A 27,762-nucleotide genomic window follows, 5' to 3' on the forward strand; every position below is an offset into this window, starting at 1 on the left:
AAATAGAGAAGGCTATTTCAGTAAAAGCAGAACAAGTCCTAACACCACTGCTACTGCCACACAGGCCTGTAGGAAATCTGACTGTGAACCAACAAAAACCCTGCTGAAAACCATTCATGGTCACACACTTGCCTACTCAATCCCACCAACACCGCTTGTGCATGATCGTAACACCAGGTATGGTTTTGCTGCTGGATGAATACTTCTAATTTCTTTCACTTATGTTTGAAGTGGTTTGGGACTTTCCTGTCCTGTTGAAGGTACAAGCCCCACCTTGAGCTACTGCTAGCTTTCTTGTGCAGCTGGCTAATAAAAAAACTTCCTAAGGTTCAAGCCCCCAGCTCCCCACCTGCAGGGGGGTCGCTTCACAGGTGGTGAAGCAGGTCTGAAGGAGTCTATCTTTCCTCCTCTCTAGATTTCTCTCTGTCCTATCTATCAACAACAACAGAAATAACAATAATATCAATAACAAGGCCAACAAAAATAGGAAAAAATGGCCTCCAGGAGCAGTAGATTTGTGGTGTAGGCACTGAGCCCCAGCAATAACCCTGGAGGCAAAAGAAAAATACTTCCTAAGGCATTTTATTGTTAGAATAGGCTGTTAGATGATTAAGTAAATTCATAAGAGAATGCAGACATCTGAGTCCACATGCATGGGTTGAGGGGTCAGGGAAATGGCCTGATTAGCATGCTGACCTCACCCTGGCACCATGCCACTGGCCAGCTGACTGCCTCTGTGCCAGCCACATGCCAGAGCCGCCCAGCACTCATGCCCCCAAGGACATACACAAATCACTAATACCTGCGGTGACGCCTGAAGAGAGGAAAGGTCTGGCATTGGCTATGGTGCAGGTACTGGCTCTAGCTTGCACAGGAGCACCTTAACAGGCCCCTAAAAGTCATCATCGTCATCCCCCCCCCCCCCCCCGGGCCTTCTGCATCCCTCCAGGGCACCTGCACTTGCTGCCGCTGTGTTTATCAAGGCTCTGGATTTTTTTTTTTCCCTCCCAGCATAGCTCAGCTCTGGCTGGAGATTGAACCTGAGATTTTGGAGCCTCAGGTGTGAGTCTTTTTACAGAACTACTATGCTGTCTTCCCCTGTCTGGCACACTATTTTTGATGCCAGTCCACAGGCACTGTGCTCGGGAGGGAAACTCAGATTTCCTAGAAATGGGCTCTAGGGGGCTGGGTGGTGACATACCCAGTTGAGTGCAGACATTTCCATATTCAAGGACCCAAGCACAAGGCCCCAGTCCCCACCTGCAGGGGGAAAGCTTCACAAGTGGTGAAGCAAGTCTGTAGGAGTGTCTCTTCCCATATCTCTCTTCTACTCCCACCTCTCTCAATTTCTCTCTGTGTCCTATCAAATAACAATAATAATAAAAGATGAATTGAGTTTTGGATCATCTATGCCACTTGCCCCGCTGTCACAGGCAAATGACCAAGAACAGGCATTGTTCAAAGACTTCAATAGAAGTCACATCTGAGCATGAGCCCTGGCTGCACTGTGTGGAGCAGGAGGGCACAGCAGGGACTCTGTGCTGCTGTGCCTACTGGACTAGACCCTGCCTACACCTTGGCTGGATGGTGCCGATGCTGAGGACAGCTTGCTGCCTTCACCACCCATTGAGGCTGTGTCCTGCCATAGGTTCTGTGATGACCCCTCTCTCTGTCCTAAGCCAGGGTCTCAGGGGTGCTAGTATCCACCTGGGGGGGTTCTCTTGTAGATGTAGTTCTTTGGTAGATGATGTTCCCAAGTCACCTGGAGGTGAGTCAGAGAAATGGAGCAGGTACTGTGCCTGGCTGATCAGACTTTCACCCATGAGTCCTAATAGTCTTTTGGGATTTGTTTCTTAATCATGTTATTCTAACACTAGGTAGGGCATGTGTCTTTACATGCACAGAGCTCAGATTCAAGCCCCAGCAACACACAGAAGTACCTCGGCACCAAGGAACGTCCAGTACTGTGGTGTCTCTCTGTCTCTCATTCTGTGTCTCTCTCTCTGAATTAAAGTTGACCTGGGGACAGATTATTTTCTATTTATTAGCAAAATAGTCTTTCGGTGTGCAAATATAATACTTATACACATTAACAGTCTAGTTTGCCAAAATACTGAAGAAATAAGTAAAGGAATACCAAAAAGGAGACCACCTGGGACCGAAACAAGGCAGGACTAGAACGACTTCAGGAACCCACCAAACCACTAGGGAGTTGGGTGGTAGCGCAGTGGGTTAAGCACATGTGGTGCAAAGCACAAGGACCGGCGTGAGGATCCCGGTTCGAACCTCTGGCTCCCCAACTGCAGGGAGTTGCTTCACAGGCGGTAAAGCAGGTCTGCAGGTGTCTATCTTTTTCTCCCCCCTCTCTGTCTTCCCCTCCACTCTCCATTTCTATCTGTCCTATCCAGCAATGATGACATCAATAAAAACAACAATAATAACTACAACAAGGGCAACAAAAAGGAAATAAATAAATATATATTAAAAAAATACTAAAGTAAAAGAAAGAAAGGATCCTGAAGTTTGGATGAGAAAAATACTCATCTACAGAGGAAAACCCATTAGATTAGCAGAAGACTTCTCCACACAAACATTATAGTCCAGAAGAGAATGGCAAAATATCTATTGAGTGCTCAGTGAGAAAGGCTTTCAACCAAGACTGCTGTATCCTACTAGACTGTTATTAAGACTAGATGGAGGCATAAAAACTTTCTCAGACAAGCAACAGTTGAAAGAAACAACTATCACCAAGCCTGCACTGAAGTTCTGAAAGGTCTCCTATAAACAGTCAGACCACCATAAACATGCCATATATCAGAACACTCTAAAAGGAAGAGGAAGTAAAGGGAGAAATCAAAATGTTTCAAGAGTTCAATGAAAATGAAGACACAAGCTGTCAAAATATTTGGGACACAGTGAAGGCAGTACTGAGAGGGAAATTCATACCCATACAAGCACATACTAGGAAACAAGAAAAAGCTCAAATAAACAGCCTGATTGTACACCTTAAAGACCTAGAAGAAGAAGAACAAAGGAACCCTAAAGCAACCAGAAGGACAGAAATCACTAAAGTTAGGGCATAAATAAATAATATTGAAAATACAAAAGATCAATGCAATAAATGTTGGTTCTTCGAAAGAGTGAACAAAATCGACAAACCTTTAGCCAGACTCACAAAATAAAAAACAGAGAAGACCCAAATAAATCAGATTGTAAATGAAAGAGGAGATATCACAACAAACACCACAGAAATTCAACATATCATGTGAGGCTCCTATGAACAACTATATGCCACCAAGCTAGAGAACCTGGAAGAAATGGACGACTTCCTAGATACCTACGAATTTCCAAAATTAAATAAAGAGGAACTAGGTAATATGAACAGGCTCATCACAGCCAACAAAGTTGAAACAGTTATCAAAAACCTTCCCAAGAATAAAAGTCCTGGACCCAGATGGTTTTACAAATGAATTCTATAAAACCTTCAAGGAGGAGTTAATACTTCTACTTTTAAAAGTCTTCTAGAAGACTGAAGACACAGGAATACTCCCTTCCAGCTTCGATGACACCAACATCACTCTGATATCAAAAGCAGAGAGGGACACAACCAAAAAAGGAAACTACAGACCAGTATCTTTGATGAACACAGATGTTAAAATATTGAACAAAATTTTAGCCAAGTGGATACAGAAGTATATTAAAAAGATTGTTCATTTTCAGAAACAGAAAGATGAATATGGGAATAGCTCACTATCAGGCAGAAATTGAAAAACAAGATCAGAAAAGAAAACACAGTAAGTAGAACCTGAACTGGAATTGGCGTATTGCACCAAAGTAAAAGACTCTGGGGTGGACGGGGGGCAGAGAATATAGGTCCAAGAAGGATGACAGAGGACCTAGTGGGGGTTGTATTGTTATATGGAAAACTGAGAAATGTTATGCATGTACAAACTATTGTATTTACTGTTGAATGTAAAACATTAATTCCCCCAAAAAGAAAAAAAAAAAAAAAAAAAAAGATCGTTCATCATGACCAAGTGGGATTTATCCCAGGGATGCAATGTTGGTTTACTATATGTAAGTCAATCAACGTGATCCACCACATCAATAAATGCAAGACCAAAAACCACATGGTTATATCAATAGATAAAGAAGGAGCCTTTGACAAAATACAACATCCCTCTATGAGCAAAACACTACAAAAAATGGGAATAGATGGAAAATTCCTGAAGACAGTGGAGTCTATATATAGTAAACCTACAGCCAACATCCTACTCAATGGTGAAAAACTGGAAGCATTTCCCCTCAGATCAGGTACTAGACAGGGATGCCCACTATCACCATTACTATTCAACATAGTGTTGGAAGTTCTTACCATAGAAATCAGGCAGGAACAAGGAATTAAAGGGATACAGATAAGAAGTCAAAGTCTTCCCTATTTGCAGATGACATGGTAGTATACGTAGAAAAACCTAAAAGAGTCCAGCAAGAAGCTTTTCGAAATCATCAGGCAATACAGTAAGGTGTCAGGCTACAAAATTAACATACAAATGTCAGTGGCATTCCTCTATGCAAACACTAAGAAGATGAAATCCAGAAATCAATTCCTTTTACTGTAGCAAAACAAACAATAAAATATCTAGGAATAAACCTAACCAAAGAACTGAAAGACTTGTATACTGAAAATTATGAGTCACTGCTCAAGGAAATAGAAAAAGACACAAAGAAGTGGAAAGATATTCCATGTTCATGGGTTGGAAGAATGAACATCATCAAAATGAATATACTGCCCAGAGCTATATACAAATTTAATGCTATCCCCATCAAGATCCCAACCACTTTAAAAAAATTTTTTTTTTTTTTAGGAGAATAGAACAAATGCTACAAATCGGGGACCAGAAAAGACCTAAAATTGTCAAAACTATCTTGAGAAGAACAGAACTGGAGGCATCACACTCCCAGATCTCAAATTGTATTATAGGACCATTGCCATAAAAACTGCTCGGTACTGGAACATAAATAGACACACTGACTGAATAGAACTGAGAGCCCAGAAGTAAGCCCCCACACCTATGGACATCTAATCTTTGACAAAGGTGCCCAGACTATTAAATGGGAAAAGCAGAGTCTCTTCAACAAATGGTGTTGGGAAAAATGGATTGAAACATGCAGAAGAATGAAACTGAACCACTATATTTCACCAAACACAAAAGTAAATTCCAAGTGGATCAAGGACCTGGATGTTAGACCAGAAGCTATCAAATACTTAGAGGAAAATATTGGCATAACTCTTTTCTGTATAAATTTTAAAGACCTCTTCAATGAAACAAATCCAATTATAAAGAAGACTAAGGCAAGTATAAACCTATGGGACTACATCAAATTAAAAAGCTTCTGCACAGCAAAAGAAACCAGTACCCAAACAAAGAGACCCCTCAAAGGATGGTAGAAGATCTTTACATGCCATACATCAGACAAAAGGCTAGTAACCAAAATATATAATATGAGCTTGCCAAACTCATCAATAAGAAAACAAGTGACCCCATCCAAAAATGGGGAGAGGACATGGACAGAATATTCACCACAGAAGAGATCCAAAAGGCCAAGAAACACATGAAAAAAATACTCCAAGTCTTTGATTGTCAGAGAAATGCAAATAAAGGCAACAATGAGATACCACTTCACTCCTGTGAGAATATCATACATCAGAAAAGGTAGCAGCAACAAATGCTGGAGAGGGTGTCGGGTCAAATAAACCCTCCTGCACTGCTAGTGGGAATGTAAATTGGTCCAACCCCTGTGTAGAGCAGTCTGGAGAACTTTCAGAAGGCTAGAAATGGACCTATCCTATGATCCTGCAATTCCTCTCTTGGGGATGTATCCTAAGGAACCCAACACACCCATCCAAAAAGATTTGTGTATGCCTATGTTCTTAGTAGCACAATTTGTAATAGCCAAAACCTGGAAGCAACACAGATGTCCAACAACAACAGAGTGGCTGAGCAAGTTGTGGTATATACACACAATGGAATACTACTCAGCTATTAAAAAATAGTGATTTCACCATTTTCAGCCCATCTTGGATGGAGCTTGAAGAAATCATGTTAAGTGAAATAAGTCAGAAGTAGAAGGATGAATATGGGATGATCTCACTCTCAGGCAGAAATTGAAAAACAAGAACAGAAGAGAAAACACAAGTAGAATCTGACCTGGTGCTGGTGTATTGCACCAAAGTAAAAGACTCTGGGATCAATGTGGGGGCGGGGGGAAGGTCAGGTCCAAAAATGATAACTAAGGACCTAGTGGGGGTTGTATTGTTATGTGGAAAACTGAGAATGTTATGCATGTACAAACTATGGTATTTACTGTGGAATATAAAACATTAATTCCCCAATAAAGAAATTTAAAAAAAAAGAGGGAATGGGAGCAGGATAGAGAAGGGAGAGGGAGTGGTGGGGGGGAGACAGAGAGAGAAAGAGAGAGAGAGAGAGAGAAGGGCAGTTGTCCATGTGCTTCACTGCCCTGCAGGTGGGAGCAGGGCCTTGAACCTGGGTCCTTGCTCATTGAGACGTGACGTGTGCTCAGCTGTGCACACCACAGTCCATTTTCCACTTTGTGCAGCTTACTGATGACTTACTTTAAAAGTCACCCCATGAGACAGAAATGTAGAGTATATGTGTGTTATACATATAAGTACATGAAGATTTGTCTCCTAAAAAAAAAAAAAAAAAAAACAATAAAATATCTAGGAATCAATGTAACCAAAGAAGTAAAAAAAAGTTAGTCTAGTGTTATTTTTTAAAGATAAGATTTGTCTGTTTATTTTTTATAAATATTTATTCCCTTTTGTTGCCCTTGTTTTATTGTTGTAGTTATTATTGTTGTTGTTATTGATGTTGTTGGATAGGATAGAGAAATGGGGAGATGATGGGAAGACAGAGAAGGGGAGAGAAAGATAAACACCTGCAGACCTGGTTCACCGCTTGTGAAGCAACTCCCCTGCAGGTAGGAAGCCAGGGGCTCGAACCAGGATCCTAATGCTGGTACTTGCACTTCATGCCACCTGCACTTAACATGTTGTGCTACTGTCCAATTCCAGATTTGTCTGTTTATTAATGAGAGAGAAACAGAGCATCCTCCTGGCACATGGAGTGCCAGGGATAGAACTGGGGACTTCATGCTTGCAATTCCTTGGCTTTGCCATAGCACCACATTTACGGCCACATTATTATTAATTTATTGCTTAAAAAATTTTTTTTTTAAATTTATTGCTTTTATTTCTTTATTTTATTTTTACCAGAGCACTGCTTAGCTCTGGCTTACGGTGGTGCTGGGGATTGAACCTGGAACCTCAGAGCTTCAGGCATGAAAGTCATTTGCAGAACCATTATGCTGTCTCAATGGGCCACATTATTTTCACTATAAGAAAACTTTGGGGCACAGTATGGAAAACACAGAAATAATCCGGAAACACACATTAGGGCTACTGAAAGTGGGCCATTTGAGAGCCTACCATTAGGACTATTTCCTTTGTGGCTGAGTGGGCCATAGCATATAGGACCTTCCTCTCCTTCCAAAATACCTGAGCAGGAATGTTTCCTTAGGCTTTAGCTTTAACTCATATTTTTATGCAGTGCTTGGGGAATGAAATGAGGGCCTCCCAAAATCAGGAGACTGGTGGAAAGTCTCCCAGTTCACCTAAAAAAATAGAGTGGGGGAGTTGGGCGGTAGTGCAGTGGGTTAAGCGCACGTGACGCAAAGCGCAAGGACTGGTGTAAGGATCCTGGTTTGAGCCCCTGGCTCCCCACCTACAGGGGAGTCGCTTCACAGATGGTGAAGCAGGTCTGCAGGTGTCTGTCTTTCTCTCTCCCTCTCTGTCTTCCCCTCCTCTCTCCATTTCTCTCTGTACTATCCAACAACAACATCAAGAACAAAAACAATAACTACAACAATAAAAAAGGGCAACAAAAGGGAAAATAAATAAAATAAAATTTAAAAAATAGAGTGGGAGAAAAGAGAGAGGAAGAGACAGTGACGCATTGCTCTCCCACTCCCATGGTGCTGCCATAGTACCAGGGACCAAGCGCAGGGCCTCAAGCAATGGCAAGGCCTCAATCTACCGGCTCTCCTGACCCTATTTTTTTAATGTTTATTATAGACAGAAAAGGCAGAGAGAGTGAGAGTGAGAGTGAGAGCGAGAGCTAGAGAGAGAGAGAGAGAGAGAGAGAGAGAATGAGACCACAGCATCCAAGCTTCCTCCAATACAGTGGGGGCTGGACTTGAATATGGGTGATGCACGCAGCAAAGTAGCGCACTGTCCAAGTGAGCTTTTTGCTGGCCCACATTTACTTTTTTCCCCCAAAGTATTTTATTTATTATTATTGGATAGAGACAGAGAGGAATTGAGAGGAGATGGGAAGAGAGACAGAGAGACACCTGAAGCCCTGCTTTACCCCACTTGTAAAGCTTTCCCCCTGCAGGTGGGGACCAGGGGCTTGAACCGGGATTCTTGTACACTATAATGTGTGTGCTTAACCAGGTGTGCTACTGCCTGGCCCCTCCACATTTACTTTTTAACAGCTCCAACAACATGTCAGACATGCCTTTATCTTAAAGTCATTCAGGTTGATCCCACTTGTCACTATGACAAAGGTCACACATGACTCATTGTTCCATTAAGATAGTCTTTGGGGGGGGTCTGGTGGCGGCACAATGGGTTAAGTGCACATAGTACAAAGCTCCTGGTTTGAACCCTCAGTTCTCCACCTATAGGGGGGTTGCTTCACAAGTGGTGAAGCAGGTCTGCAGGTATCTTTCTCCCTCTCTAGCTCTCCCCTCCCTTAATTTCTCTCTGTCCTATTCAAAAAATTAAAAAATGGCCATAGAAGCAGTGGATTCGTAGTGTACGCACAAACCCCCAGCAATAACCCTGGGCCAAAAAAAAAAAAAAAAAGCCTTGGCTGATGCATTATTGGGGTCAAAGGAACAGGCCAATTCAAGTTTCTGATACTTATCACCACAATGTTTTCTGAAAGCAGTCTGGCCATTTCACATGGTGAAGTTCATTTAAAAACTGAAAGCGAGAATTCTCCCTTCTCAGCAAAGAACTTTCCTACTTGCTTTGGGCACTGGCATAGATTGCTTTGAGTTTCAAGGATATTAGTATTCACTCTGGGGAAGAGGAAAGCAGGAGAGTTGAAATCAAGAGTCAATACTCTTGAAGGAAATGACTCTGATGAGCTTGGTATAAAACAAAGAACAAGTCTGCAACCTGCACTTTCCAACCATATATCTGAGAGAAGAAAAAGGTCCTGCAAGGATGAGCCTTAGACCACACAGAGCCGATGGCAGCAGCTCTTGGACTCCCAGCAGAAGGAACAGAATCCAGGTGTCACTGTACTATGTCCCCCTCCTGCCACCAAAGCACACACTTCTGCATGACCGTGGCAGAAGTGACTCTGCACAGTGGTTGTGAGGACCAAGCTGAAACACATTTGGGTTAGAAAGGCAGGTCCTCTGAGGACCTAGTGGGGGTTGTATTGTTATATGGGAAACTGGGGAATGTTATGCATGTACAAACTACTGTATTTACTGTTGAATGTAAAACATTAATTCCCCAATAAAGAAATAAAAAAAAAACATAAAAAAAAGGCAGATGGTTGTGGGTTAAAGCTCAGGTGCCGCAAAGCTCAACGACCACCGTAAAGATCCCGGTTTGAACCCCTGGATCCCCACCTGCAGAGAAGTCACTTCACAAGTGGTGAAGTAGGTCTGCAGGTGTCTATCTTTCTCTCCCCCTCTCTGTCTTCCCCTCCTCTCTCCATTTCTCTCTGTCCTATTCAACAACGACGACATCAATAACAACAACAACAATAATAACTACAACAACAATAAAAAACAAGGGCAACAAAAGGGAATAAATAAATATTTTTTAAAAATTTTTTTAAAAAAGAAAGGCAGATGGCTTGGCCCAGCAGACCCAGACTTGGAGCACTCCCTACCAGATAGGGGACCTGCCTATTCAGGCAAAGGACACATGTCACCCAATGTGGGTTCAGGGTCACTGCAGCATGTCTGTGATGATGGGACAGAGTGCAGACACCTCAGCCTAGAGACCAAGGGGGTTGGAGAGAGGCCCTGCAGGCCTGAGTGTCTGCCCTGGAGCCTCCACAGCCAAGTGGCACCCCCAGTACCTTCATTACAGGCTGTGCAAAGTAGCGGGCACTCCAGTCACAGAACCCTGTCTGCATCGCGGCCGACATGAAGCTCTTATGTCCTGTAGCATCGTCTGCATCATCAGTGGTCTTTGGGGGGCATTTGGAGGAGAAGGAGAGAACACAAGAGAAATCTGATCACAGTCAATTCTCCACAGACATATGGCTAGGTTAGGGGTGACCTGCCTCCCCCACTTCCATGAGCCTGGAACCCTGGCTACTGGGAGGGGAGCCCTGGGAAGCAAAGACCACGTCTATGTTCAGGGGACCATGTGTCCTGGGAATGGTGAGGAGACCTGGAATGCAGAGCCACTGTGGCTCCCTGTGCTGGTTCCCCAGGACCCGTAGGCCCTCTCATTCTTAGGTATAGCTTAGATAAGTCCAGCCCTGTGGATGCTGGTGGATTCTGTGCACAGTGATCCTGGAAGGGAACACAGTTCAGCGCAGGCCTCCCAGGATGTCATGAGTAGGACAGCATTTGCCACACCATTCCATTTCCTGTTGCCAAGGCAAAGGGCCCTCAGTTGAACCCTCAAATGAGATGTAGTGACAGGGGTTCATTTCCTCCCTGGCAGGAGAACCACAGGCCACCCGCTCTGCTACTAAGGGACTGGAACCAAAGAGAGAAGAACCCCTGCATTTGGTCACCCTGTGTTCAAGAGGCTAGACAGGCCCTGGGGGCTTGTCTAGAGCTGCTGAGGGGAGCCAGTAGAGCAGTCATGGGAAACAGGGGCAGCGGCTGTACCAGCGCCTCTCTCTCACTGCCTGCCTTCTGGTCCTTACTATACCCCGGTGCTATGAGCTGGAGCAGTGGAGCTGTGGCTGCTGGGGTGCCCATGGCAGCCCCCCACCCATGGCAGACCCTTTAGACCTAGGGACCATGGCCCTCCTTTCAGCTAAGGGCAGTAGAGATGAACCCACAAGTGAAGTAACTGGTGTAACTGAGTGTTTATGGAGACAAACCACTGTTCAGCTGCTGTGGCATCACAGGCAAAACACCACTGACCTGGGAAGGGTGGGAGGACCCTGCCACACACTCTTCAGCTGGCACAGAAACTGCTAGAATGCAAGCCTGGCACAAGGGGAAGGAGGCAGACACCCATGACCCTACAGAAGTGACCTGGGCAGAGGCTGAGGGCTCTGTATGCTGCATAGGTGGGCCTCGGGCCTGTCCTGTTGCAGCAGGTGTGGCCTGAGCCCTCACTTGGTGTCATACCTGATCAGGGCCTTTGTCGAACATCTTCCGGGTTCGGGGGAACTGGTGGGAGTGGGGTGTGTATTGTACTCCTGTGGGGCCTGTTGTCCCCGGCCGGCCTGTGGGCAGATCCCGGCCACCAGGCTGCTTGGCCACGTCGTTGGTCAGGCTGGAGCTGCTGGTGCTGGAGGTGGGGGGGGAGCCCCTGTTGGGAGAGCACTATCATTACCTGTGAAGCCGCTGTGGGAGAGCCTTTCTGCTCACCTAGCAGCTCTAACCAACTCAGAGTGCCGAGTCATTTTTTGGGGGGCTAAGGGACACCACACCCTGCTATCCTGGGGCCTGTGCTTCTCATCAGCATAGGAGGGTCCCCAGCTGTCCAGTATGGGGGGCACAGACTCCTGTAAAGCTAGACAGCTGAGCTCCATGGGAACACTTAGGGGCAGGACAGGATTCTAGGAGGGGGCTCCAACAAGACAGGTATGTAAGAGGGGCACATGTGCTGGAGGGCACACAGGACCCTGCACAGGGTGGGTTCAGGTAGCAGCTGCTATGGCATTGCAGGCAAAATGCCATTTACCCAGGAGGGGAGGAAGGATCCTGCTGGCATAGAAACGGCTAGAATAGAGAGCCTGGCACACTCACCCTGCCTGGTGGATGTGGACACCCTTATTGGTGGGGCTGGCCGGCGCCGACTGGGTGAGTGAAGACGTAGGGAGGATGCGCTGAGGCCGGGCATTCACCGTGGCCTGTGGGAGCAGAGGGACAGCCAAAGGCAGTCATCAGGCTGAAGAGCTGAGAGGCTCCCGGTTATAGCAAGGAGATATCACAGCTGGGTGGGAGGTCCTGGCTGGAAGGCTTTCCCCAAAGGCACCTATAGGTAAGATGGTGCCCTCTGCTCTTCAGAAGGTACTGGGCCAGAGCCAAGCTCTAGGGATGGTCCTGCTCCAGGGAGCTCTGTGGGGAGGGGAGAGCCCCTGACTCTTCCTGCCTCTGCTGCTCCCAGGCTCCAGCCTCACTTTGCTAAACAAGAAGAGGAAGCATCTCTGGGGACAGCACATTTTCCTGCTCAGGGTGACAATTCTGAACTTCCTGCCTCTTTGCCCAGGCTGCACACAGGATCCCTGGGGACCATGGGCTGGGTGTTAACTGCCACAGGCAGGGCCAGGGCCGTGACTGACTCCCTTCACCATACATAGAGGGGCTGGCTGGAGAAGGGTGGCTCCTCATGGAGCAAGCCCACCAGTCTCTGCTCTAGTTCCTCCTACTTTGGGTGCTAGACCAAAACAGCTAGCCTGGCTGTGGCTACTTTGTGGGTTCCAGAAACTTCCTTTCACAAACAGTGTCAAGTGGCATTTCACCAAGAAGGAGGGTCTGTGGCAGCCTGAAGTGGCTATTCTGAGGAGTGGGCTTGGCTGGATGATTTCAGACAGGATTTTATGCAGCTCAGAAGCCAGCTGTCTGAGGAGTAAACCCTACTGAGGAAAGAGTAAACAAATGGGTTTTTCCCTGCTCATCTACTGGCAAATCTGACCTCTGGCAAGTTTCTTCCTGGGTGTCCTGGCCTGAGCACAGAGACACTGAGGTAGAAGATTAACAGCCCTTGCAGGAAGAACAGAGCTCTTGGGCTGTGTGAGCTCTTTTATACACAGCAGATGGCGGTTTCTGTGTTTGAAAAGAAAACTCCATGGGCATGCCTCAGTAACAAGGCTGTTTTGATGATGATAAAAAACATTGACTGCTAAGTCAAATATCTAAAACAGGCCCATTTCTCTGTGAATTGAAAGGCAATTCCCTCATTAGTCACTGGAGCAGAGTGAGCAGTTTCTAGAAATAAGGGCCAAGAAAGGGTTTCCTTTGTGCTGGTGTTTCCAAATCCTTCAGAAAGCAATGCTTACTTTAAGAAACAAACGCAACCTCCCCCCCCCTCTCTCACACACATACACACACACACACACACACACAGACAGAGAAAAGCATAAATATTTACACACACAGAGAGAAGACATATATGCAAAAATACATAAACAGATGGAGACATAAGACACTCGAACCGGATACTTAAGCCGGTCCTTGTGCTTTGCGCCATGTGCGCTTAACCCGCTGCACTGCCGCCCGACTTCTGGTCTTTTTTTTTAAATTGCCACCAGGGTTATCACTCAGGCTTGGTGCCTGTACTACAAAAATCCACCACTCCTAGTGGCCATTTTTCCTTCAATATATATATATAATATTTATTTCCTTTTTGTTGACCTTGTTTTTTATTGTTGTAGTAGTTATTATTATTGCTGTCATTGTCGGATAGGACAGAGAGAAATGGAGAGAGGAGGGGAAGACAGAGAGGGAGAGAGAAAGACAGACACCTGCAGACCTGCTTCATCGCCTGTGAAGTGACTCCCCTGCAGGTGGGGAGCTAGGGGCTTGAACCAAGATCCTCAAGCTGGTCCTTGCACTTTGTGCCACCTGCGCTTAACCCTCTGTGCTACTGCCCAACTCCCCCATTTTTCCTTTCTATTTCACTTGATATAACAGAAATAAATTGAGAGAGGAGGGGGAAATAAAAAGAGAGAAAGAGAGACACCTGCAGACCTGTTCTCCACTCACGAAACTTCCTCCCTGCAGGTAGGGGTGGGGGTTTGAACTTAGTTCCTGGCACACAGAACTGAGTTTACACTCAACTGGGTGTGCCACTCTCCAGGCCCCCCCACCCCCAGGCTATGTTTTTAAAGAGTTCAGGGTTGCAGTAAAGCTAAAATATAAGTCACTGAAAAGCAAACATACAGGCTGGCCATTGATTATTATCCAAGGAGCTAAGCTGACAGAAGGAAAAAGGACCTGCAGAGGGGCTGTCACAGAAAGAAGGCAAGGCCTGCAGACAGCTCTGTGGTCAGTAGCTTCCTGGCAGAGGGGAATTGGGAACTGCTCTGTGTGAGCCTAAATTCTAGAAGCTGACATCACTCAGTCACGTCTGTGCACAATATAAAGCATCACCAAAGTAGAAGCAACTGCTTACATTCCAGACTTGCTGTTCTCTACCATATGGGGTTGGACAGGCAGTGAGAACTGGGGTGGTTGATTTTCTTAGTGGGTAGCATGTGGACACGTCTACCCCAAGCTTTCAGCCCCAAGCTTCCCAGAATCCAGGATCATCCGGGAGCGCATTTCTGGGAGTCCTAGGGTTGGTTCTGGGGTGTATGTGGGCCTGCATGGTGCCCCTCTACCCCGCACTTCTGCCTGCCCTTGGCCACAGATTATAACATACATTTTAAAAAGGTGCATTTTGGAATTGATCCTGGGCTTATGGGAATAAGCAGGTATTTCTGCTTTCCATGACATAATGGAAATGCTAATTTGATTGACTGGCTGTTTTCTAGGGGACAGTGACATAAAAAAGAAGCTGAGGGCTCTCCCTCCTTCTTGAAGATACAGCAGGGTGGCCAGGTAGGTGGGGTGGGCTCACGAGGTTGGGGGAGTTCAGGTGAACAATAAATAGCCCAGAGAGTTCCAAGATGGCTGGTGGTGAAGCCTGACATGTACTGGGTTGTTGGAAAAGTCGTGACACACCTTTGCATAGGAAAATACAGAAAATTATGTCATGAGTTTTCTGACAGTCTAATAGCATCAGGCTGCCAGTTCTAACAGACAGGAAACATAGTGAAACCCCTGGACCCGTGTCTCCCACTTCAGGGGAGCCTCATTCAGGAACCCAGCTTTATATAATTCGTCATGCTTCCCCAAAGGGATAGAGGAGAGGCAGCAGTGTGTGGCCAGGTATATCACAGTGCCAGCCATGATAGACACTGCAGATGAGGAGGTGAATCTCAGGAAAAGACATAAACTAGACCAATAAAAACACTTTCAGGGAGCTGGGCGATGGTGCACTCAGTAGACCTGGGTTCAAACTCCCAACTGTGTGAGTGTATGTGGGTGTGTGTGGGTGGGGGAAGGGGAGAGCTTCATGAGTGGTAGAGCAGTAAACAGGTCTCTCTCTCTCTCTTTCTTCCTAGCAAAAGCAAAAACCAAAAAAAAAAAAAAAATCTGGTGTCTGGGAATAGTGGAGTTGTGTAGGCATTGAGCCTCTGTGATAACTCTGATGGCAATAAATGAATAACTCAGTCCAGTGAAGGAAAAGAAGACCGCACAAATTGCGTGTCCTCAAAAGGAGGGTAGGTGGGAGGCTGACAGGAGTGAGGCAGCAGCATATAAGGTCTGGCCTGGGATAGGAGAGACTCACATTCTAGTCCAAAGAAACACTTTGTTTTTTGTTTTCACCTGCAGATGGGGACCGGGGGCTCAAACCGGGATCCTTACACTGGTCCTTGTGCTTTGTGCAAAGAAACTCTTCTAAAGAGTCCCGGGGGGCCAGGTGATGGTGCACTGTGTTAAGCACACATAGTACCAAGTACAAGGATTCCCAGTTTGAGCCCCTGGCTCCCCACCTGATGGGGGTTGCTTTGTAAGCGGTAAAGCAGGTCTGCAGGTATCTTTCTTTCTCCCTCTCTATCTTCCCTTCCCCTCTCAATTTCTCTCTGTCATATCCAATAAAAATGGAAAAAATGGCCACCAGAAGCAGTAGTTTAATGGTGCAGGCACCGAGCCCCCAATGATAACCTTAGAGGCAAAAAAAGGTAATAGGTGGTGGTGCATATGGTTAAGAGCACACATTACAGTGCACAAGGACCCAGGTTCAAGCCCCCGGTCCCCACCTGCAGGGGGAAGCTTCACAAGTGATGAAACAGGGCTGCAGGTACCTCTGTCTCTTTTCTCTCTCTAGCCCTTCTCCTCTCTCAATTTCTCTCTATCTCTATCCAGTAATAAATAAGTAAAAAGAGAGAGAGGAAAAATTAAAAAAGAGTCCTAGTGACCCAGGACAGACTGGGGCTATGGTCAAGGCTCAGACAAGAGTCCACACAGAACCAGGTAAAATGGAGCAGCATTTCTTAGGATTCTTCCTGCAAGAATTCTCCTTTCAAGTCTATAGGCCCGAAAGCAGACCAGGAAGTTCCAAAAAAAAAAAAAAACCTTTTAAAAATGCCCTAGTAAACAACTGCCATGTCAACTGTCCATCTTCCAGAAACTACACTGAAGACGAGGAAATAATGCAACAGCACCTGTCCCTGACCTCCACGTCCTGGATAGGGGTTCTGGAATGACCCAGGCATCATCTGCCAGCTGACAGGACATTTGGGGGGAGCTGAGGTGACTCAGCCAATAGGGAGAGGTTTCTGGGGTGTCTAGGGATCCCGGGGCGGCCATGCTTCCTGCTGGTGGGCTAGGAGGGGGTGGCCACATCTCCCCCAGAGCTCATGAGAGGGGCTGGGAGTGTTCATAGTGCTCTCTAACACACCAATCAATCAATCAAAGTCACAAACTTCCTGTTTATGACAGCAGAACAAGTGGGGCAAATTCAAGCAATGCAAAGCAGCAGAAAGATGCATCAAGAGGAAAAGGAAGACAAGACCAAGGGAGAGACACCAGCCAGTCCTTGAGCTGGCAGCATTGTGAATTAAGAGAAGCCCTCACTTGGCGACACAACGTGGGAGGGGGCGATCACTGCAGGTCACACAGAGAGGACCCCAGAAACAGTGGAAAGCTCCTGGCATTGTCTCTGCCACAACAGGTCCTCAGAGCTCAGGATGAGCTGCTGGACTTGGAAAGCATGCTGAAGGCTCCAACACCCCTGGATGGACCTGGGCATTTGCAGCTGAGCCAGGAGCTGGCATCACAGGGCAGCAGCCACACGTACCTTATAGGCAATACTGTTGAGCACTTTCATGGCCAAGTCAGAAACATCTGGATACGGATCTGCCGCCAGGTGTAGTAAGACCCTCCAGATCTGAGTGTAAACACTGTTGAAGGAAACCCCTAGGAAAGAGAAACAGATGAGATGCGTCAGTATGAACAGCTCACAGCATACCTCCCAGCCTTCATGGCAGCTCTATATTTAAAAACTTAATTGTGCCTTTGGGAAGGAGAACGTTGGAGATGAGACTGCGGGAGACTTCTTTTTTTTTTTTTAAATATTTATTTTATTCCCTTTTGTTGCCCTTGTTTTGTTATAGTTATTATTATTGTTGTTATCATTGTTGGATAGGACAGAGAGAAATGGAGAGAGGAGGGGAAGACAGAGGGGGAGAGAAAGATAGACACCTGCAGACCTGCTTCACCGCCTGTGAAGCGACTCCCCTGCAGGTGGGGAGTCAGGACTCGAACTGGGATCCTTATTCCAGTCCTTGCACTTTGCGCCATCTGCGCTTAACCCACTGTGCTACAGCCTGACTCCCTGCGGGAGGCTTCTATGGTTATCACAGATGGCTACCAACAGGGATCTCATTTTCTTTCTCTTTTATTTTATCTATTTACATTTATTTATTTATTTATTTATTTATTTTAAACCAGAGCCCTGCTCAGCTTTGGCTTAAGGCAGTGTGGGGGACTGAACTTGGGACTTCAGAGTTTCTTTGCAGAACCATTATGCTGTCCCCCCACTTGGATCTCACTTTCTTTCTTTCTTTCTTTCTTTTTTTTTTAAAGATTTTATTTATTTATTTGTGAGAAAGATAGGGGAGAGAAAGAACCAGACATCACTCTGGTACATGTGCTGCCAGGGATTGAACTCAGGACCTCATGCTTGAGAGTCTAGTGCCTTAGCCACTGCTCCACCTCCTGGACCACAGGATCTCACTTTCTAAGGCTGAATGCTGGAAGGAAAGTGAGTGAGAAGAGAACAGGAAAGTGGCCAGAGGGATGGCACGTTGGATGAATAGATGCTCACACATGATGTCCTAAGTTTTATCCCTAGCATGGCATATGCCAGTTTTCTTTCTTTCTTTTTATTTTTTTTTCTTTCTTTCTACCTTTCCTTTCTTTCTTTCTCTCTCTCTCTCTCTTTCTCTTTTTTCTTTCATGTTGATTGATTAAATAAACCTTTCAAATAAAGCAGAAAGCAGGACTTGCCTTTGAAGACTGAGGCCACTGCTCTGAGCAAGGCTGGCCCCAGAGGGCCCCAGAGCTGCCCCCCTTTCCATGAGAGGGGGCTGTTTGCTGAAAAGTAAAGCTTGCCTAAGCACAGAAAGAGCTAGAGAAGAGAGTTCAAGTGAGCTACACTCCCACCCACACCAGGGAGTGGCTGCTGCATCCATGACAGCCTTGCTCTAAGGGGCTGTGGGGCTCAAGTGTACCTCTGATTCTAGTGCACTCCTGTAGCTTGTGAGTGAAAGTGGCACCATGTCTGTGGGGGCCTGTCTGGTGCTGTGCAAGCTGAGAGCACACCTTGAGTATAGACAGAAAAGCCCTGTCCTGAGAGACCTACCACTGGGAAGCACATCACTCAGCAGCTGACATGACAGTGGTGAGCTGCAGCTGCATGGGCCTCACTGCACCCAAGGGCTGGCATGTCTGTCCCATGGGCAGAGGCACTTCAGAGTAGCAGCTTCAGAGTAGCAGCCCTATCCTCAGGGACTCACTGGGCCATGCAGCCTGTACTATCCCTGAGGGCTATTCACAGAGGTCTAAGGAGAGGGGCCACTCCTGCTGGGCTGGGAACACCCATTCAGGAGACTTTCCTGAGGAAAGCCCACCAGGCCAGGGCAGCTCTTCTCCTGCATGTGATTCAGAGCCAGATGCCCGGAACCAGAGCCTCCTTGCCCCCCACCCCACCTTGTGACAGCTGTCTCTTCTGATAAGGCCCTGCCCTAAACTCAAAGTCCAGGTGCCACCCCAAAGTTGTGTGGGGCTGGTGGGAACAAGTCTTCCCAACTTCCTGCAGCCCTGGGAAGACAGGTGGGGAGAAGCTATTTCTTGTCACCAGCTACTGTGGAGGGAAACACTGAAATATTTTATGACCACTGAAGTACTTGAGTCAGAAACTAAACTCTACCTACACAAAAGACTCTGAACAAGCCCAAGTCTAGCCTAAGGCTAGACAGCTTTAGAGGCAAATTCTACCCAGATTCCCACAGAACAAGACTTTGAATCGGGGCGGGGCAGTAGCAAACCGGGTTAAAGGAACATCAAACAAAGTGCAAGGACCAGTGTGAGGATCCTGGTTCGAGCCGCCAGCTCCCCACCTGCAGGAGGGTCGCTTCACAAGCAGTGAAGATCTGCAGTGTTTGTTTTTCTCTCTCCCCTCTCTGTCTTTTCCTCCTCTTTCGATTTCTCTCTGTCCTATTGGACAACAACAACAACAACAATAATAATAATGATGATTAAACAACAAGGGCAACAAAAGAGAAAAAAATAGCCTTCAGGAGCAGTGGACTTGTAGTGCAGGTACTAAGCCCACCAGCAATAACCTTGGAGGCAAAAAAAAAAAAAAAAGACTTTGGATCACAGTAAGAAATATAGATTTCACTTTTGGAAAATAACCAAATGAGTTTCTAGTAACTAATGAGTGTGTTCTCTGTAAAAATCTAGAGTAAACATCATTATCTAAAGGTAGAAGTTTAGGGAGGGGGCTGGGTGAACACAGCAGAATAGGAAAAGAGAAGGCAGAAAGGACAGGGTGATATCACCAATGTGGGTGAACCAAGGCCAACTACCACAGACCTAGACGTCAGAACAGAGTCTTAAATCTTAATCTCTGTGTCACCTCTGCTGGAAGCAGAAGGAAAAATGCTGGATGAGTCAGGAAGAGAGGGATGAGAGGGATGAATACAGGGTAACTCCACATGGAGGTGGAACTTGGGAGACAGAATGAGAAAGGGAGAAGGCAGGACGAAACCTGGACTGGGGTGGGGGTGGGTGGCACTGAACCAAAGCAAGGGATTATGGAGAGGGGAGGGAATGGGAAGTCTTGGGGGAGAAGGGGATGGAAGACCTTGATGAACGGGGGGTAAGAGTATGTAGCAGATACCTGCTATAAAGAACTGAGAAAGCACACACATGTATAAACCAAAGTGCTGTAATTCATTATCCTCCCTCAATTAAAAAACAACAACAAAAAACACAGTATAGTCCCCACCAAGTAACCATGGCTGGGGAGGAGTCCCACCCCCTTCTGGAGCAGACCCTGCCCCTGCACACACCTCTGGGGCATCTCCTGATATCTGCAGAGAATCCCTACCCACTCTGCCGGGCTCAGCACCCCTGAAGACAGGTGGTGCTGGTGGCTTCCAGCCCACATGACCCTGGGATGCAGGAGCAGGGGACACTCTGGCATCCCTAGAGGTGGGGCGCCCCAGGCAGGGAGACCAGCGGGAGGCTCACCAATGAGGGAGTTGAGGGATGAGTAGGAGCTGACGCGCCGCATCTTGTCGATGGTCTCAAAGGACAGGATGAACTCCTCATTCTCGGGGCTGCCCAGTGTGCTGCTGGCACTGCTGCTGGTGCTCAGGTTCCCAGGGGAGAAGGCTGCCGAGCTGCCCGCTGCCCACCACAGGGAGAGAGGAGGTCAGCAGGGCCAAAATGCATGCTCCCTGCTGAGGACTGGCACTGCAAGCCCCCCCCCCCCCCCGCCCCCGGACCTTGGGAGCAGAGGACATGGAGCCAGATGCTTGGGTGCAGGGCCCAGGCTGGAGGAGTTGCCAGGGCTTGGCCTGTGGGACCACAAGACACGCCTCTGTGGCCAGGGGTCTCTGAGGCTTGCTGACAAGATAGCTCATCCAGATAGTGCTCTGGTTTTGTTCTGTGCATGATCCAGGTTTGAGCCCAGCCTCCATAACACTGAGGGAAGCCTCTGAGCTGTGGTATTTGTCTCTCTGCCTCTCTCTCTATATATATATATATTCTTCTATATGAACAAGTCAGCCTGGAGTCATAAAGCCTCAGTGATGATTAAAAAAAAAGTCCCTAAGATTTTTTTGATAAAAAACATGGTGGTTATTGTTGAAGTGGGCACAGAACATAGGTGGTGGATGCAGTGTGGGCTGATCCCCTGTGATCTTGTCACCTTATAAACCACCACCAAGCCACTGCTGAGAATGTGAACAGAACACGGGAGGCCCTGCCCTGGTCCCAGCTTACACTCCTCTGTCAGGCTCAGGTTCTGTAGAGACTTGTTTAGGCTTCGCGCCGTGGTGACTGCACGGATGTTCCCGTAGGAGCTCACAGAGCGGAGTCTGGGGGTGCAAGGGCTGTCCCGAACTGGCGTCAGGCTCCCTCCCTCTGCGGGAGATAATCACAGGGGGAGGGGGAGGTCAGTGCCCATTGCTGGCAGAATGGCACCCCTCCATCCCCATTCCACGCTCACTCGGATAAAGTCACCACCAGGTGGAACTGCGGGGTGCAGGAACAGGTGACTAAGCTCCTGTCTGATGTGTGTGCTATAGACATGCAGGCCGGGACCCTGCAGCTGTGTGTCCCCAGAACCCTGCTGTCCCTGGGACTGAACCTTTGTTATCCCCCACCCTTGTAACAGCAAGTGATGCCCTTATCGTTGGTCACAGTCCCCCTTGCTTCAGAGGTGGCCGTGTCCCAGGCTCTCCAAGTTGGGGGATGGGAGCGTGTGGATGACTGAGCTTTGAGATGCACAGCAGAAAGGCAGCCACTGTGGCTGACTCACACTTAGAGCCCCTAGAGCCCACACCGTGCCTCCTCATCATTTCTTTTTCTTTCTTTTTTGAAAAACTTTTAAAAAGTATTTATTTATTCCCTTTTGTTGCCCTTTTTTATTGTTGTTGTAGTTATTACTGTTCTTGTTATGATGCTGTTGTTGTTGGATAGGACAGAGAGAAATGGGAGAGAGGAGGGGAAAACAGAGAGGGGGAGAGAAATACAGACACCTGCAGACCTGCTTCACCACTTGTGAAGCGACTCCCCTGCAGGTGGGGAGCCGGGGGTTCCAACCAGTATCCTTATGCCGGTCCTTGCGTTTTGTGCCACCTGTGCTTAACCTACTGTGCTACCGCCCAATACCCCTCCTCACCATTCCTACGATGGGTGTGTGTGTGTGGGGGGGGGAGTCAGGGGCTCCCAGGGCTCCTCCCACTCTGCTAGGGATGACCAGGAGCCTGGAGCCCCTGGTCACCCTAACCTGGGACTTGGCAGAACAGGTCCAGCAGCTCTGAGGAAAGGCCCTAGGGTTGAACTGGGGCTGGCCAGACCATACCACACCACACCACACCACACCAAACCACACCACACCACACCACACACCACACCACACCACACCACACCACACACAAGCCACACCTGTAGCGGCAGGAGAAGGCAATGGGTAGTTCTTTTCCTCCTCCATGAACTGCAAGGCCACGGTGCAGAAATTGCTCTCGTACTGAACCACGAGGTGACTCAGCGCCACCACCAGCTCCTGCAGGGGAGAGGACAGGGCAATCAGAGATGGGGGAGAGGATGGGGAGGAGTGAGGCTTCAACCTGAATGCTGTAGGCTAGCCACAGGGAAGAAGAGAAGTTAAACTGGGAGGGCACTTGTTACTGCTTATGGGCTTTCCCTTCCCAGGGCGGACCTGTGGGATCAGTGGGAGCAGAAGCCCTTGTCCAGCAGGCCGCAGGCTGCTCACGGCATCAAGGGTACAGAACATCAACCAGGGCTTAGACACATACAACTTTAGGAACACTATACAGACAGCAGGGTGGACACACCTCAATGCCAAAAGGCGAAAGACTGAACACCCAGCAGTGTGGTGAGTTGGGATGTTTTTAAGCAGAAACCACCTGACAGGCCCAAGCAACGCCATTTTTATTCAGTGCAAAGCTCTCAAAGATATACTTGTTTCAACTCCAACGCTAAAGGAGCCCATCAGTGGTTGAGTAGAAGTGGAAACACAAACAGAAGGAAAGACATTGGACAAATAAAGACAAAATGTTCAGAGGGTATGAACAAAGTGGGTTAAGATAAGCCAAATATCAAAAGGCCAAATACTAGGCCAGAAACTCTATAATCCAAATCTCTGCCTCACCGTGTCTGAAACCTGAAGGAAAAATGTTGGGTGGGATGAGTCAGGAAGAGAGGCAGGAATGTGGAACACACACAGGTGAAGCTCAGAGACAGAGTCAGAGAGGGAGAGTACAGTGTGAAACATGAACTGGGAGTTGGGGGGCTGCATCAAAGCAAGGGGCTATGGGGAAGGAGCAGAGGAGGGGGTGACTGGAGTATGTGTGGGTCCTGGGTTGGGGGTAAGAATGTTTGCAAACACTCATGGTGCTGTAAACTATTAGCCTATAAATAAAGTGGGGGGAGGAGAAAAAAATGAAAAGAGATACTTGTTTCTCCTCCCCAGGAGGGGAGAAGGTTCCAGAATGACAGCAAACTCTTTAAGCCTTGTAGCCTCAGTGCTAAGAGGCACATGGTCCCTCTCTGCTAAGTAAGGCAGAAGGTGCAGTAATCCTGGGGGCCTGGACACCATGAGAGTCTGAGGACCGCCCCCTCCCAAATGTGGGTGTAGACTGTTCTCTCCACCATTGTCTAGTTTCAACGTAAGCTTTTTGTTTTTTGGAAAACTACTCAGAAGAGCCAAGGTCTGCTTGTTCTCTTTTTCTGTGACATCAGGTCCTCATGAAGGTGCAGTTACTCTCACCTTCACCTCACATATTTCCTCACACAGAGAGCAGGAGAGGCATCAAGGCCCCTGGCTACCATCGTCTGCCGAGACAATGAAGGGAGTGAGCTGCCAGTGAGGACACTGGCAGCACAGAGGCTGGATGCTCCCTGCCCTGTGTCTCTCCCAGGGAGCCCTTGAGGAAGGGCTGGATGCTTCTTGGTGTGTGTGTGTGTGGGTGGTGGTGGTGGTGGGGTTTGCTGACTGGGCGCTTTGGCTTCATGCCCTTCACAGGCGAGTCCAAGGTCAACAACTTCTGGGAGGCTGCTGAGAATCATTTGTTCACATGAGCACTTAGCTGAGTCAGTAGCCCAGAGCTCTCAGCTGTCAGGACCTCACTGGGGAAGGGGTGCTTCTTCATGAAGAACAATAGGATTTAGGTGCCCTCTCCCCTGCCATGCTGGGTTCCCATGTCCTTACTGTCCTTCTGTCATAGCAGCAGTGGGGACATACTGGACTTACCCAGTGTGCAGATTGCCTCCAGCAGCCTGCCTGGGGGAGGGGTAGTGAACGCTGGGGTTCAGGGCTCTGGGGCTCTCTGGTACTAGAGTTTGGTTCCAGCCCATGGAACCTGAATTCCCTCAGAGAAATGAGCCAGGACATTGTCACAGGAGGTTCTGGATGGAGAGGAGACAAGGGGACCCCTGATAATATTGGGGTTGTTCCCACTTGACTGTCCTATTCAAGACTGACCCTTCTCCTAGGCATGTCTGCTCACATTTTAATCCACAGACCTTCTCAGTTTGCAGACTGTAGACCCCCCACAGGGACCCAGGGGGCTGCAGCCTGTGGCTGAAATGCAAGAATGAAGCACTCACTACCAAAAGGACCAGTTTCCCAAGCCAAGGGCAAACCAAAAACACGAGAAAGGAAAATCACTCAGAGAGGGAGAAATGCTTGTGGTTGGGGGGGGGGGGTAGTGTGGACATGCTGGCCTTCTGCTTGGCCATTGCCCTGAACCTGTCCTCACCTGGGGGGACACAACTGCCACTCCTCTATGTGTGTAGGAGGTGGGGTGGGGCAGGGCAGTGCTCTGGAGCACATGCAGAAAGCTTTGGGGTTCCCAATGACAACAGCTTTAGTGCAGGGCGGGCTGGCTCCCCACACCACAGCCTGGTCTTCAGGGGAATGAGGACACATGTAAGGGGTGTCACACTTGTGCCTCTGGACCCCAATGTGGCAGGCAGCCCTCGCCTTCTGCAAGGGAACACCAAGTTGAGGCAGCTGTTGGCAAGGCCTGATACCTGAGGGCCCAGGGCCATGACTTCTGCAAAGGGCAGCAGAGGCTCACAGCAAGGGGGTGGGGACATACGCATGTTTCCAGTGACCTCAGCAACCTCCTCACACACAGAAACCCAGGGGCAGTCTTATATGATCTGTTAAAATACTTTAAAAATACTCTTTTGGAAATGTGAAAGGAAAAGTTCCTTTCTGCAAGGGGGATTTTAATGGATGATTCCAGAAAGTGCTGGCTTGCAGCTTCTGGGGATGTGCAGTTTAGGGGGAGGGGATGCTGACAACAGCTGGAACCTGAGGACTGAAGGGTGACAGTCGGGAGGGGGTCCCCGGCACTCAGATCACCTTGCTCCATGTCACAGCTAGAAATAGTGGTCTGCTACAACTTGGTTAGTTGGGGCAAGGGGGAAGGAGCAGGTATGGGGCACGTACGTGTCCACATACTCTTCCTCCCTAGCCAATGAGGTCTCAGTGAGGGCTGTACATCTAGACAGATTAGTACAGGCTCACTCAGTACAAGCACTGACAGACACCGGGGCTGGGCAGGGGTGTGCCCCACATACCTGTGGCCCATGTGCCCCGACTTCCCAGGCTGCGTCTGCTGCCCCAGCAAGAAGGAGCCTGGCACACAGGAGCCACAAGTGTGATGAAGTGACTCTCGAAGTGTGGGGACCACGCTCACTTACCTTGCGCACCACAGGGCTCCCGTCATTGATGAGCTGGGCTAGCATCATGGCCACATTGTGGTCGATGGTAGTGGAGTGGTCAGTCCTCTCTGCTGAGTTGCCCACAAATGTGCCAAGGGCAAAGACAGCGGCGCAGCGTACCTGAGGGGGTTGAGCTTGGGGTCTCAATTCTTGCCACAGGGGCTGCCATCACTCACCCCGTCAGTCCACCTGATGAACAGCCCCCACAGCCCATACAAACAGAGAAAGGTGGGGGCGTGTTCTGAAGTTAGAGGCCCCGGAGGCTCCACGTGACCCATTAGGAGCAGAGTCAGGCACAGGGAGGATGGCCTGGGGAGGTGGATGTGGCCAGAGGGAAGGAGTGGACAATGGGCTGGGCAGTGGCACACCAGGTAGAGTGTGCAGTTATCATGTACAAGGGCCTGGGTTCAAGCTCCTAGTCCCCACTTGCAGGGGAAAGCCTCATGAGTGGTGGAAGGGTCTGTTACTCTCTCCCTATTTCCCCCTTCCCTCTCAATTTCTGTCTCTATAAAAAGAGAGAAAGAAAAAAATATTGGGGCAGGTTGGCCATGGGGTCTGAGAGCCTGGTCTCAAATCCTGCTGCCTGCCCCATGAGATCCTGCCTATGTTAGCCCTTAGCCCTGCAGAGGCTCTTTCCTCACTTCAGCAAGGAAGGACCAACACACAGCTGGTGGACGATGGCGGGATATATACACTATGCAAAATAATGTGTGCAAAGTCCCACACGGGAGGAGGGACTACAGCCAGTGGCACTTACACTTCACCCTGTGAAGCTGGTCATGTCCAAGTTCTTGTGGTATGCACATTTGGCTTGAGTCAGAACTGCAGTGTCTACACTAACTCAAAAGGTTATCTGCACCCTTAGGCTCACAGCTGCACCAGCCACAAGAGCCCAAGCATAAGGCCCATTCATAGGAGGAGAGAAGAAGTTATGGTGGTGGTGGTGGGGGAGCTGAGTGGTGGCACAACTGGTAGCATGTACACATATTACTGTGTGCAAGGACTCAGGCTAAAGACCCAGGTCCCCACATGCAGGGGGGAAACTTCATGAGGAGGGCTGCAGGTGTCTCTCAATTTCTGTCTGTCTCTCTAAAATAAATAAATACAGAAAGGTTGTGATGATCTCTATATAAAGTATATTGCTTTAAAGAAAAAAAAAAGACACCCAACTCTTCATCTGCACTATTCTAGCCCTTAGGTCCATGATTGGCCAACAATTTGTTTGGCTTTGTATGTTAACTCTCTTTTCAGCCACCAGGTTCCAGATGCTAGCATGAAGCCAACCAGACTTCCCTGGACAGACAACCCCACCAATATGTCCTAGAGCTCCGCTTCCCCAGAGCCCTTTCCCACTTGGGAAAGAGACAGGCTGGGAGTATAGATCGACCTGTCAACGCCCATGATCAGTGGGGAAGCAATTACAGAAACCAGACCTTCAACCTTCTGCATCTCACAATAACTTTGGGTCCATACTCCCAGAGCGTTAAAGAATAGGAAAGCTATCAGGAGAGGGGATGGGATACAGAGTTCTGGTGGTGGGAATTATGCAAAGTTGTATCCAATGGTTTAGTCAATGTTTCCTTTTTATAAATAAAAAATTAATTTTGGTGCCCTACACCAGATTTAGTCAAATCCTGCTTTTAGTTTCCCTTTCTGTTCTTCTTTCTCAACTTCTGTTCTTCTTCTAGCATTTGCCCTTCTTCCGTAGCCAGTTAACAGTGTCAGGTTAAGCCTGATGTAAAGTTTCGAGACCTCCTTTGAATCTGGAGAGGTGGCAGTCGTTGACTATGTGGGTCATAGTCTGTCTGGAGCCGCAGGGGCAGTTCGGGTCGTCTCTGGCTCCCCAGTGATGGAACATAGCGGCGCACCGGCCATGGCCTGCTCGATAGCGATTGAGGAGGGCCCAATCATAAT

General features: G+C 48.0%; 1 protein-coding gene across 3 annotated transcripts in view; it reads right to left on the minus strand.

The window, feature by feature from the left end:
- The window catches only part of RPTOR (regulatory associated protein of MTOR complex 1), a 352,764-nt gene that overhangs the window by 21,564 nt on the left and 303,438 nt on the right, over positions 1–27,762 (minus strand). For all 3 annotated transcript variants that reach the window (XM_060171822.1, XM_060171821.1, XM_060171823.1), the window contains exons 17-24: positions 25,828–25,968; positions 22,540–22,657; positions 21,373–21,513; positions 20,617–20,775; positions 17,156–17,274; positions 12,055–12,158; positions 11,431–11,614; positions 10,194–10,304 (exon numbers count right to left, since the gene is read on the minus strand). In XM_060171822.1, coding sequence (XP_060027805.1) covers positions 10,194–10,304; positions 11,431–11,614; positions 12,055–12,158; positions 17,156–17,274; positions 20,617–20,775; positions 21,373–21,513; positions 22,540–22,657; positions 25,828–25,968 — 1,077 coding nt within the window. The remainder of the gene's footprint in view (positions 1–10,193; positions 10,305–11,430; positions 11,615–12,054; positions 12,159–17,155; positions 17,275–20,616; positions 20,776–21,372; positions 21,514–22,539; positions 22,658–25,827; positions 25,969–27,762) is intronic.

The sequence above is a fragment of the Erinaceus europaeus genome, chromosome 14, assembly GCF_950295315.1.
Source record: "Erinaceus europaeus chromosome 14, mEriEur2.1, whole genome shotgun sequence".
Lineage (NCBI taxonomy): Eukaryota > Metazoa > Chordata > Mammalia > Eulipotyphla > Erinaceidae > Erinaceus > Erinaceus europaeus.